General features: G+C 34.4%; 1 protein-coding gene across 1 annotated transcript in view; it reads left to right on the forward strand.

The window, feature by feature from the left end:
• Window positions 1-3,740: 3,740 nt before the first annotated feature.
• LOC115229106 (sterol regulatory element-binding protein cleavage-activating protein) overlaps window positions 3,741-13,438 on the forward strand; it is a 37,366-nt gene continuing 27,668 nt past the window's right edge. Inside the window, exons 1-6 of the mRNA XM_036506050.1 lie at window positions 3,741-3,797; window positions 6,494-6,645; window positions 7,606-7,753; window positions 9,330-9,490; window positions 10,763-10,900; window positions 11,780-11,859. Coding sequence (XP_036361943.1) covers window positions 3,741-3,797; window positions 6,494-6,645; window positions 7,606-7,753; window positions 9,330-9,490; window positions 10,763-10,900; window positions 11,780-11,859 — 736 coding nt within the window. The remainder of the gene's footprint in view (window positions 3,798-6,493; window positions 6,646-7,605; window positions 7,754-9,329; window positions 9,491-10,762; window positions 10,901-11,779; window positions 11,860-13,438) is intronic.

The following is a 13,438-nucleotide window of genomic DNA, read 5'->3' on the forward strand; positions in this document are numbered from 1 at the left end:
GGACCAGTCTAGTAATGGGGATGATGGTGTTAAAATTTCCTCTCTTTCTTCAAAGTTGTTGGCCTTTTGCCTAAGTCAGAAGACATTATCATTATTGTTGTTGTTATTACCATCACCATTATTATTATTATTATGGTGATGAGCTAACGGAATCATTAGCATGCCAGGCAAAATGCTAAGCAGCATTTCATCCATCTTTATGTTCTGAGTTCGAATTCTGCCGAGGTCAACTTTGCCTTTCATCCTTCTTTCAGAGTCCATAAAATCAGTACCAGTTGTACACTGAGGTCAATGTAATTGACTTAACCCCTCCCACAAAATTGCTGGCCTTGTGCCAAAATTTGAAATCCTTATTAAGACGGTGAACTAGCAAAATTATTAGCATACCAGACAAAATGCTGGTGTGCTGAGTTCAGTATCTGCCTAAGTCAGCTTTATCTTTCATCTTTTCAGGGTTTATAAAATAAGTACCTGTTGAGCCCTGGTGTTGATGTAATGAATTTACCCCCTCCCCCAAATTACTGGCCTTGTGCCAAAATTTGAAACTATTTTTATTATTATTATTGAGTGAGAGAGCAATGCATGCCATCAAAGTGACAAATATATGAAGCTCAATATACTCATTATGACTATCAGCCTGATAAGGGTACAACAGGCACATGCATGACAACCACATGTGTGCAACATGGTGATCTCATATCAAAATAAACAGCACTTGACCTACCCAGTTAGAAATTTTCTTCAGGTTAAGTTTCCCCGAATAAAGGTCGTTTAAGGATGATGAATGAAAAAACCATGTTTCCAGAAGTGAAATATTCAAACTCCAAAGAATTTCTCTCAACACATGGCTATGATGCTCCCCCACTATTTCTTCTCATGATCAGAGACGCATATATTATTAGCCATTAAGGGACATGCTCAACTGGTTACGGTCAAACAACTGACAAGCAAGCCTGTGGTATTGAGTAGAATGTTGTAGCCCATCTTTTATACCAAGACAAAACACGCACATGATGATATTTTCAGTGGGTTTAAATCAGAAGCCATAAGAGCCGCTGCTTGGTACTGCATTAGGGCATATTATTACTATTATTGTTATTATTATTATTATTTTTGTTATTATTATTAAGGTGGCAAGCTGGCAGAATTCTTAGCATTTTATCCATCTTTACAGTCTGGGTACGAATTCTGCCAAGGTTGACTCTGCCTTTCAGGGTCAATGAAATAAGTACCAGTAGAGCACTGGGGTAATCGTAATCAACTAGCCCCATTCCCCAAAATTTCAGGCCCTGTACTTATAATAGAAAAGATTATTATTATTTTTTATTTATTTATTTTTTTTCAGTCAAGCTGCTCTAATTACAGTTCTTTCAGCTGTTAGACATGAAATCTAGTCTTATCAGTTTCTAACTTTGGGATTAACCATCTACTTAATTTACTTCAGTTGATCCAAAAACGAAGTCTTCTATTTCAGTAGTATGTCGTATGTGGTAAAAACAAAGAAAAAGAATGAAAGAAAAAAATGAAATTTATTGTTTATTATTTAACCTGTGGATAACCTGTTGGCTTACAGGCTTTATTCCTCATGACAAGATTATCCATGAACTGCTCTAATCTTCTACAGCTAGTTGAAAGAAACTATGAACAATAGCACAACTGATAATTGTAGGTCAAATCTGCTAATCACTTAGCTATAATTATCTTTGTTATAAAAACATATACACTTAAAAATTTGCAGTGAGCTTGATTTGGTACTTATCATTCAGCTATTTTTGAAAACCATTATTTTAGCCATCTTTTATATACGTATTTATTTGTTTCAGTCATATGACTGGTCATGCTGGAGCACTGCCTTTAGTCGAACAAATCGACTCCAGGACTTATTCTTTGTAAGCCTAGTACTTATTTTATCGCTCTCTTTTGCTGAAGCACTAAGTTACGTGGATGTAAACACACCAACATCAGTTGTCAAGCAATGGGGGTAGGGGATGGGCACAGGCACATACACAAATATATATATATATATATATATATATATATATATATATATATATATATATAGGAAGAATTCACATTTGACAACTGATGTTAGTGTGTTTATGTCCCTATAACTTAGTGGTTCGGAAAAAAGGACCAATAGAATACATTCTAGGCTTACAAAGAATAGGTCCTGAGGTCAATTTGACTAAAACCCGTTAAGGTGGTGCTCCAGCGTGGCTGCAGTCTAATGACTGAAACAAGTAAAAGAATAAAAGAATGTGTGTCACGACATCAAAGCACTTGTATCAGTGTCATGTAAAGGGCACCTATGCCTGAACCACAGAGAAAACAGCTGTGCCAGCATCACATAGAGAGCACCTGTGCTGGTGCCATGTAAGAGGCACCTGTAAAAAAAGTTACCTTCTCAAATCACACCAACTCATAAAGGCCAGTTTCCCAGTTTCATGGTGTATATATATGCTCTCCATCTGGACTGGACACTGGTTCATTGCATGATTATTCATTTTTGCCAGCTGAGTGGAATGGAGCAACATTAAATGAAGTGTTCTGCTCAAGAACACATGTTGCCTGGTCTAGGAATCAAAACCACATTCTTGCAATTATGAGCCCAATACCTTAAGCACTAAGCCATGTGTCTCCACAAGAGGCACCTATGCCAGCACCACATAAAAGGCACCCAGTACACTCTGTAAGGTAGTTGGCATTTGGAAGGGCATCTAGCCATAGAAACCATGCCAAACAGACTAATAAGACCAGTGCAGCCCTCTAGCTTCCCAGCTCCTGTCAAACCATTCAACCCATGGCAGCATAGAAAACGAACATTGAATGATGATGATGAAGATATATCTATGTGTGGTGTGTATGTATGTTTATATATATATATATATATACAGAATATGGGGGTTTAGTTCACTAGAGGTACACTGGGTGAATGCTGTAATGGGTTATCTTGGTTCCAAGCTCGAAACTGACATAGGAGCTATGGAGCCATTTTAAGTTTCCAATTTAGCAGGCTATGATGCTCCCCCACTACTTTTGCTTGTGATCAGATATGCACATATCATCAGCCACTAAGAGACATGCTCAACTGGTTGTGGTCAAGCAAGTGACAAGCAATGCTATGATATTGAGTAGAATATTTACTGTAGCTCATCTTTTATACCATGACAAAATATGTACATGTACACTGATGATCAGTTAAGATCAGAAGCCACGAGAGCCTGGTACTGCTATTATTATTTTTATTAATTATCTGTTTTGGTCAATTTAGATTGAAGAACATTTCATTGATGATTTCCTATTTCTTTACTGTCTCCAAGGGGCTACACACAGAGGGGACAAACAAAGACAACCAGATTAAGTCGATTATCCCCGAAAGGATGAAAGGCAAAGTCGACCTCAGCGGAATTTGAACTCAGAACATAGCGGCAGACGAAATACCGCTAAGCATTTCGCCCGGCTTGCTAACGTTTCTGCCAGCTCATTGCCTTTCATTGGGGTTTAGTTCACTTGTGATCAAATCATTGATGATTTCCTGTAGTATAATAAAAGAAGAGTTTGTTGAGTGTTAGTTACCTTTGTAGAACATCACCAGTTTCCTCAGAATCCTGGATTATCCTAGTAATAGAATGCTTTATCTAAAAATGACAGGAGAAGGTGGGCTTCAGAAGACCCATCAAGCCAAGTGAAATTGTAGCTGTGGCTGGTGTCATATAAATGGCACCCATGGAATCGTAATCATGGCCATTGCCGGTAGCATAATCTTTGAATGTTTGGCCTCAGAGGAAAGGGACAAGGTAGTGAACCATGATCTTCGAATGTTGTGCTTCACAGAGGCAAGGAAAAGTGACCGAGACCTTGGTGATATGCTGTGACTGAGAAGACTTGCCAAGTCAAGTGAAACCATAGTCGTGACCGTTGCCAGTGTCATGTAAATGGCACCCATGTTGGTGGCACATAAAAAAGCACCCATCACATTCTTGGAGTGGTTGCCATTAGGAAGGGCATCCAGCCACAGAAACCATGCCAAATCAGATTGGAACCTGGTGCAGTTCTTCGGCTTACCAGTACCACTCAAAGCGTCTAACCCATGCCAGCATAAAAAGTGGATGTTAAATGATGAAGTAAAATTTGTTTAGGAAGGGAGACAACTCTGCTATAGACATTTTAATATTGTTTCTACAATTGTAATATACATGTACATGCTAGTGAGACCCATGGAAATTTCACAGAACGAAAAAGATTTAGAGAAGTTATTTAAGAAAGAAAGGATGATTTGCATTTTTATTTTGCTAAGCTATTTCACTTCCAGTCACAATAATATATTATATGATTTTAAAATTTCTCTCTGCTTAGCACTTTCTGTTTACCTCTTCAACAAACTTTAATCATGTAATTCCCTTCTTCATGTCTTTAACATTTCTCTCTTTCTCTTCATCTTTCACTTCCACTAGTCACATGAATGACAGCATAATTCAGCAGCTGGCTATCGGTTCTCTCACTCACTCTCACATTGCCTCTTCGTCTTTCACTCCTCCTCCTCCTCTCTAATGAACTAAAGCATAAAGTGTGAATGAACAGGTAGAAGAATAATATTATAGATTTAGTTCAATAAAAAAAAATACTTTTCACTATCAACACACCATCACCATCATCACTATAGTTTTCAGTCCAGCTGTTTGTTTATATTTACTCTGACAATGCAAAAACTATCTGCCTTTCTCTCTCACTCTTAATATAACTGCCTCCCCTGTCCATCTCTATCTACCTTTCTTTAACCTCACCACCAGAACATCACTCTCTGCTAAATATTGTATCTTAAACATATCTCTTTCTCTTTACCTTTCCCTTCCTACCCTACAGCACATCATTAACATTTCTCTTTCCCTCTTTCCTCTCACTATCTTGTTCTCTCACTCTTTACCTCTCCCTTCAAGTAACCACATGGTGCATTTGGCCTTATTATACATCTTTCTCTACTTCTTCCTCACTTCTTCTCTACTAACACTCCTCCCTGTTTCACTTTTAATCCACTCCACCTCTCTAACTAAGGTATAACAGGCTAATGAAAAAGATTATTATATTTAATCGGTATTAGGGTTGCTAAGTGATTTAAGGTGTCAATGAATATAACCCTTAGCCCTTGTGTCACTCTCTCACTAATGTTGATTAATAACATATATAGGTATCCAGGGTTCGGTGAATATATTGCCATCTATATTATGCATAAATAAAAATAACACTGACATCTCATTTTAAGAAATATATTTACCAAAATTACATTAAAATATCTTGAAATACTAAAGAGTAAATTTATTTAATAAAATCACCTTTAGCTTCAACCAGCCTCTGGAATCTCCTTCATCCACAGACTTCAGAATCTCTTGTAACTCTTCTGGACAGTCTCCTTGTTTAAGTTGGTCAATGCTGCCATAATTCTTGCCTTCAGTTCATCTTTGGTGTTACTCAACTGCACCCCACACATAATAATCAAGGGGGTTGCAGTCTGGGAAGTTAGGTGGCCAGATGAAAGGGGTGATGTGGTCACAGAAATTGTCTGACAGCCATGACTAGATTCTCCTGCTGGTGTGGCATGGTGCAGAGTCCTGTTACCAGACAGGTGCTTCCAGTAGCCACCCTTTTGACCCATGGCAGCACTACCTCCTCCAAGCACTTGATGTAGGCCTCTGTGTTGAGTCTGGGGCTGTGTGGGAAGATGAATGGAGGCATAATATTACCATCACTAGTGATCACTCCAAACACCATGATGTTGACAGGATGTTTGATTTTTATTGGTACATGTTTGGGGGACCTAGCAAGCCAATGACTGTTCTGTGTGTTCACCATCTATTTGTATTGGAGCTTCTGGCATGAATGCCGAGCAGTACAGCATGTTGTTTCCAAATTTCTAACTAAGTGAATTGCCTCATGGTTTTGTTTTTCTCACAGATCTAAATTTTAATAAGAATAATGTTCTGCCCACAATTAAAATCTTGAAGCTTTTTATTATTGGAAACAGCATGCTAATTACCAACTTCAGAAATTAAGCTTGTAGAAAAACATTAATAACTTTCAGAGTATGAACGTTTTCACTACTATTATCACTACTAACAATAATCTAAAGTTTATTGTTATCTTTTATTTGAGTTCTGCTGTAAATTTATTTCTGATTTAGCTCAAGTCATTTTAATATTTGGTAGGTTGTCATTGCAGAAATAATTTGCTGACTTCAAACTTGTGAGAAGAGAAGGTAATTTTATTTTATGCCTTGTGGAAATGAAAGTCATAACTCATTTAGGAATACAATATTATTTTCATTATATTCATTTATTTTATTTTGATTATATTCACTTCTCTATTTTCATTTAAGTGTTTTATTTTTTTTTTATTTTCAGTGACTGTCAGCAAAATAAGATGGCTGCTATTAGTGTAAAGTGAAACTAATGAACAAACAATGCCTTTTTTACATGCAGTGGCTATATTGTCATACTAGTTACCCAAAACATCTCAAACGGAATGGATCTTGTTGATGAAAATGTCAATCCAAGATCGTATAGCTCTTATTTACTACAACTATGGATTATTTTGTGCTAGTCATTCTTACTCAATTATTGGCTCAGTTTTATTTATTGTGATAATAGCATGGTAAGTAATATTAGTAATTTTTTTCCCCATTATTTAAACTATTAATGTGTTTGTGTGTGTTAATATATAAAACAGTTTGTGTGTGTGCATATGTTCCTTATGAATTTGAAAACTGAGTTGCTGATTTTGACATATGAGGTATCAAAAGATTCAGTAATTTTTTGGCTACCGAATAAAGTATGTTTCTAGCACAATTCATTTTTAACTACAGGAATAACCTCAAAAATAAGGTCAGATTGCACAATTTAGATGTCTTTATCTAAGGGAGGCAACTCTGCTTGAACAATCTTTGTTTTAGAGCATAATGAGAAAATGTTTAAAATATATGGAGTTTTACCAGGGAATGAAACTTCAAAGATATACTGTCAACTTTATTAATATTATTTAGTAGATAATCTTTTAATGTGAAGTATGTTTGTGTTTTGTTTAGCCCAGAGTTGTCTCTGTTGTAGCAGACCCTTCACATCCTTTTTTTTCTTCTTGAAATATTGTAAATCTGTGCTTTCTTTTGATGAAAGGGTGTATTTTAAGAGAGATTTGCCTGCCATTTGTAGTAGCTTAAGTTAACTTTGTGTATATCTGTGTGTTTTGCTGTGGTGAAAATAATTTTTTTTTTCCTGAGAATATTTTCCAAAATAATTTTTAAAGAAATCTGGACATCTTTCTTACTGCTCAACTTTATATTACAATTGTTAATTGTTGGAAGTCAAATAGACATATAGTGTCATCATATAGAGTGGAAGCTCAATACTAAGTTTTGAATTCATTATCTTGTAGTTAGTAATCTATTACCTTAAATTTGAAGTCATTAAGTCTTTAAACATTATTTTACTGAGTTAAGTCTTTCGACTGTCGCCATGATGGAGTATCACCTTCAAAAATTTTATTGATCATATTAACCTCAGTATGTATTTCAATCTGGCATTTATTTTATAGATCTCTGCTTGATATATATTTCAGTTATCCATTGACCAAAGTGCCTCTTCCTGGAAATGCTCCACTAGAATATACTATCCCAATTCAGAACTTCCTGGAACAGAGGCAAATGACCTCTCATGGAAAAGATTATAGTTTACATGGAAAAGATCTAAAAGTACCACCACGATGGGTAATTTCTTTTTTGTTACTAATTGAATGTTTTCCATTTTTTATTATTTATATTTATCTTGTTTTTAATATTTTTCATAATTTTTTCATTGTTAGCTTATTCTGTGCATTTCAGCAAATTTGTTTTCATAAAGTAACTTCATGCTTGTATGAGTTTTAGATTTCCCCCCACAGTGAAGAAATCTGCCTCATAACCACATGATTCTGACTTTAATTCCACTACATATTGCCTAGGACAAGTACCTTCTCACATACTCTTGGGTCAGTCCAAGCTGTATGAGTGAAATTTGGTAGATATTGTGTGGACACTTGTTAAATATTACCATTCTGACCCTTACTTTCCTTTAGCTGGCATCTATCGCAAGCATTAAAAGAGTGTCTGATTTGTGAGAAAAAAATAAGCACACTTCTGCTTTTCTTCTAACTCTACCTCTTATTTCAAAGGCCTTGTATGAGTGAAATTTGGTAGATATTGTGTGGACACTTGTTAAATTTACCATCTGACCCTTACTTTCCTTTAGCTGAGCATTCTATCGCAAGCATTAAAAGTAGTTGTCTGATTTGTGGAAAAAAATAAGCACTACTTCCTGCTTTTCTTCTAACTCTACCTCTTATTTCAAAGGCCTTGTAAATCATCTTGGGTGAGGCCCTTCATACTCTGACATGAAAAAAAAAATAACAATCCCTGTCTTTCCATGACTAGTTTATACACAGAAACCCTCAAAACTGAAATATTTAAATTACACTCAAGAGTTCTTCTGATTCACTGAGTTTTTATTATTTGATGCAATAATAAATCTTTTCCCTGTTTTACATTGTTTTGAAACAATGGTAGTGACCATAAGATCATTACTTTGAATCCTACTAATACAGCAATTGTAGTGTTTCCTTGGGGAACCTCATAATTATGCTTGCTTTGGTGTATCTACTTGTACTAGATAGAAGAAGAAAAGACATTCAGTTATCCAAACATTGTACATATGTACAAATTTTCAAAAAAAACTATGTACACATACTAGTATGGAACCAGTCTAGAGCAAAAAATAGTAATAAATAACACTAGCTTTTTTTTTCCAGACATTTTACTGTTATATCAAGATAATTATATAAGAATTGTTGAAGGTCGATAGCATATATGTGGGAAAGCGATATTGGGAATAAAAATTTGCTTGAGTGAGTAATTCTAGGTAAAGGATTGGTGAAAACTTTATACTGAGTCAGCAAAGTGAAATGTTTAATAATGACGAAGAGGTGACTATAATGAAAATGTGTGTACTTATAGAGAAAACATAAATAAGAAAATAACAAAACTGTGTTGCAATAGGACAGTGGGTAACTTTGACTGCTAGCCCTTTGTCAAGCAACTTTCTTCAATACTTGTCTTACATTTGATTACAGTGGTTAGTCATTTACTTCTATAATTCCTGTTAAGTTTAAGTGTCTACTTCCTAAGGTAGGAGATAAGCATTTTCAAATTTTATTTTCCTTATCTTATAAATCTGGCCTCTTAAAAAAATACAATTAATTATACTTTCAAAATTAAAGTAAAACCAAAGTTTTGATCTCTTATTTTTCAGTATACTGGTTCACCTTTTGGATATGTACAACAAATTCTTTTTAAAGGAACTGTAAAACCTTGGTTCCCAAAGAAAATGATACCAAATGATGCTTTTCGAGGACCCCTAAGTAAAGTGTTTGATGTCGTAGAAGAGTTAAATTTATTCAAATACTCTCACAAGTAAGTGTAATCTTATATATATATATACTGTGCATTTCCTTTTACATTTATTTATGATGTTTGTCCATTAGTCAGAAAGAATACTCATTTGCCACAATAATTCATATATCCTTTTTTGAAACCCAAAGTTTATTGGGTCAGTATTTATTTCTTGCTTTGGACAGTAAAATAAGGCATAAATCTGTTCCATACTTTGGATAAGTTATTAGTTGTTTTGCAAGCAAATGTCTTGAGAAGATTTAGAAACCATTTTGCAGTAGCTGCAGCCAGTCAAATTAAATATCCTGAGAAAGGGAACAAAAAGCACAAAGATGGAAATGAACTGGGAACCCAAGAGCTGATCATCTGATTTATTATCTAATTCCATATTTCTTTAGAGCTTTCAACTAAACTATTGTGTAATATAATAATCATAGTTACTTGTTTATATTTGTAATTATCAGAAAAGTTACAGATAGGCAAATTGATACTGTGGTGGACTAACTACTAGCCAAAGAATTAATAGTTGGTACCTGACAGCCTACTTTTTGGAGACACCGTTGTAAGACCAAGAGATACCTGTAATTAGTGAGTGTTTGGATATTTTGAAATGCTGATTTTGTGTCTTCTTAAGGCCTTAAGAAGGTAACAGGATGTTATTATGTACTACATAGTATAAGATTAGAATCTCCAAACGCTTTGATATAGATTCAGGTTCTGGTTCTGATAATAATCTAGCCTAACATGTGGTAATAACTAAGTGGAGTATAGTTTCTATTCCTATATGTTAGTAGTTATGATGGGAAAACATATTTGAAGAAAATGTTCCAGAGACATTTAATTCAGGAGAAGTACTAGACAAAGTATGGGTCAGTAAATAGTAGAATCATGTTCATAAGCTTCATACAGGTGGTATAAAGTCTGCAAGTTCTGAAGATAAGACCATTGTAATAAAAAAAAATTGTTTTTTATAACAATTGCAGCGTGGAAGGTGTTTATAAGCCATTTAAGAAACACACAAAAGCCGTTAGATTCACTTCAACATTTAAATTTAATTTGTCAAAATATTTTCGTCGCTTTGAGACTGCGACCTGTTCACTGACAAAACTCCATGCTCCGTTTTTTATAATTATTCATAAATTTGTATATTTTTTTTAATGAAATATCAAATATTTTTTATAACTTTGAAAAAAAAGCCATTACTGTCTTATAGAAATTATGTATTCAGTATTCTCAGTGATAACTATGATGTTGGCAATTCTTTGATTTCTGTTTCTTTATTCTTTTTTATAGTGGCACAGACTTTAGTTTGCCTGATCTTTGTCTTCATATTTCTGAACCCGTTACTTCAAAGTCATTGTATCAATACTTGCCATCTTTCTCTTGCCTAATTCTATCTCCTGCCAATTTGTGGAATTCAGATAGTAACCAGTAAGTAACAACTTCTCAATCATGTAACTATTATTTACGATATGTGTGTGTGTGATGTGTTTGTTGGTTGTTTTGTCTGTATTTTGGACTAAGATTATTTTTTGTGCATCCCCTTCAAAGGCATTGATCAAAGGCATTACCCTGAGACATTCAATGCCTGATTACTAGATTGGAAGGTGGAAACTACATAGACTCCAGTTACGTGCATGTGTGTGTAATTGTGTGTGCATGTATACACTTGTGTCTGAATACTTAGATTCTGCATCTTCACATGGAACATCTTGAGCCAAAACAGTGGTGTTATATTGACTTTCCTTGTTAACAAATTGTTTTGTTGCTCTATACTTTCAAAGACATGTAGAAGAAAAAATCCCTTGCCTGAAAACAAGTAAGGGTTAACAAAAGAAAGCATTCAGATAATTTTTATCTGTTGTTTTACCTTGGTGTGTGGCAGAATGTTGTACTGTATATGCTTATATTTTCTTTCATTTACTAATTTTATACATATTCTCACAAGATGACACCAAAAAATGCTAGTAGATAGTGAAATGATTAAAAAGAAGCATGAAATTCCAAATGAAGTTTTGTGACAATAAATCTGCTTTTTTTACAAAGCTGATCCTAACTTCTACTACTAAATACTATTGATCAACAAACTGAATAATTCCTTCATTTAGTGCAATCTAAAATGTTGAGATTCAAACTATAATAGTGTTTTTTTACTTTGAATACAAAAAAAATTTCAATAAGGAATCGTTCTCACATTTTTCCTTGTTTTTTTTTTTGTTTTTTTTCTGCTGTAATTTTTTCACACTGCTCCATGATTGATAATGTAAACGTGTTTACTAATGTGAATAATTTGTTGCATTTATTTTAAAGGTTTAAATCTGATGACAAGTTTATAAAAACTGTTACACAAAAGTTTGGGCAACCATTAGACACTCCTCCGACTATTCAAGGTGAGCATTTTTAGCATGTCGCTAATTAAAGCATTTGATTAATTTCATGGAGTTGAGAGTAAATAACAGCACAATTGAGTTAGCTTAAAATAAAATATTTCTAACAAGGAATATAATAAACAATTTACATGTTGGAACAGATGATGGCTGTCTGCTTATTCCAAAGAAACTTTTGTCATTTTATCTTGAAAGACATCATGTGTACATCTGTATTTCTATGAATTATATATAATTTAAACATTGTGTGAGAGATAATAGCAATTCAATAAATTACTGGATTTAGTCTATCCTTGAAATTAGATAAAGCTTTAACTGAAAGAAAACATCACTGGAAACCAAATGTCCTCTTTGAATAGTGTCTTTGAAGACTCTATTCAGAGAAGCAATACACATTTGATGTTTGGTATCTTGTAAGTGATGTCTGTATATGGGAGGTTAAGAAGGAGTAAAGGTTGGTATCATATGTATAGAAGTATGTGTTGTTTGTTGTAACAATGATAACCATTGATTTATGACTAGAAGAGTAAAGTAACACAAATATTTCCTAACCATGCAATATGCTAAAGCTGATAGATTTTGTTTCAAGTGAACTCCATGTGTACTATAATGAGCAATTTTAAAAGCTTTTGCCAAATTGAGACAGACATAGTGCAAAAGTGAACAATTTAACTTGGAGATTTGCAAGTTAGACACAGTTGAAGGACAACAATATTTCTTTTTTCTTCTATTATCTCAAGAGCAAGATTCTACAGATGCACAATGTATAATGAGAAGTTATCTCACTAGAAGTATAGATTTGTGATTTGACCTTTGATACAAAGCCAGACTATATTATCCATGTTGATTCTGTCCTGGACTAACTTTGATAAATCTCCTTCAACCATTTTCAAGACTTCATTTTACGTTGGATCTTTCTTTTTATGATAGCTGATGGGGATAGATCTGCGCTAGTCAGTGTAGTTAACATCTTCCTTTACAACCCCATTAACTAAGAAAGTAATTAGCAGATGGCCTACTTCTTTCATCTCATTTACTTTCTCTGATGGATTGGATGCCTTCCTTGTTTTAAGTTTTTTAAATCTTCATCTTTATTTAACATCCACCTCCCATGCTATCATGGACAGTTCAATAGGATCCGACAAACCAGAGGATTGCATTGAGCTCCAATGTCTATTTTGGTATGGCTTCTACAGCTGGATGACCTGCCTAATGCCAACCACTTACTGAATGTATTGGGTGCTTTTTATGTGACATCAACATTTGTGAAGATCATCATAACTTGCAAGGCTTATGGCCTAAAGTAGGCCTCTATAACTAAGGGAGAATAGAGAGTGAGATAGTGTGTATGTACAATAATTCTAGGCAGGATGATGAGGTAGGGTCAGATGAACAGAACATTTATTGTTGGAATTAGGTAGTAATGGATAGTAATATAGTAGGCACTAATTGGAGGATGGAATATGGCAAGGAAAAGGGAAAAGATCAGTGTTGGGTTATTGAAAAGGAGAGGCAGAGTGAAAAAGTGATAAGGCAGGTTGTTACAAAGAGCATAGAGCTATCCTACAGTCGTAGTTTTTGA

The sequence above is a fragment of the Octopus sinensis genome, linkage group LG1 (assembly GCF_006345805.1).
Source record: "Octopus sinensis linkage group LG1, ASM634580v1, whole genome shotgun sequence".
Classification (NCBI taxonomy): Eukaryota; Metazoa; Mollusca; class Cephalopoda; order Octopoda; family Octopodidae; genus Octopus; species Octopus sinensis.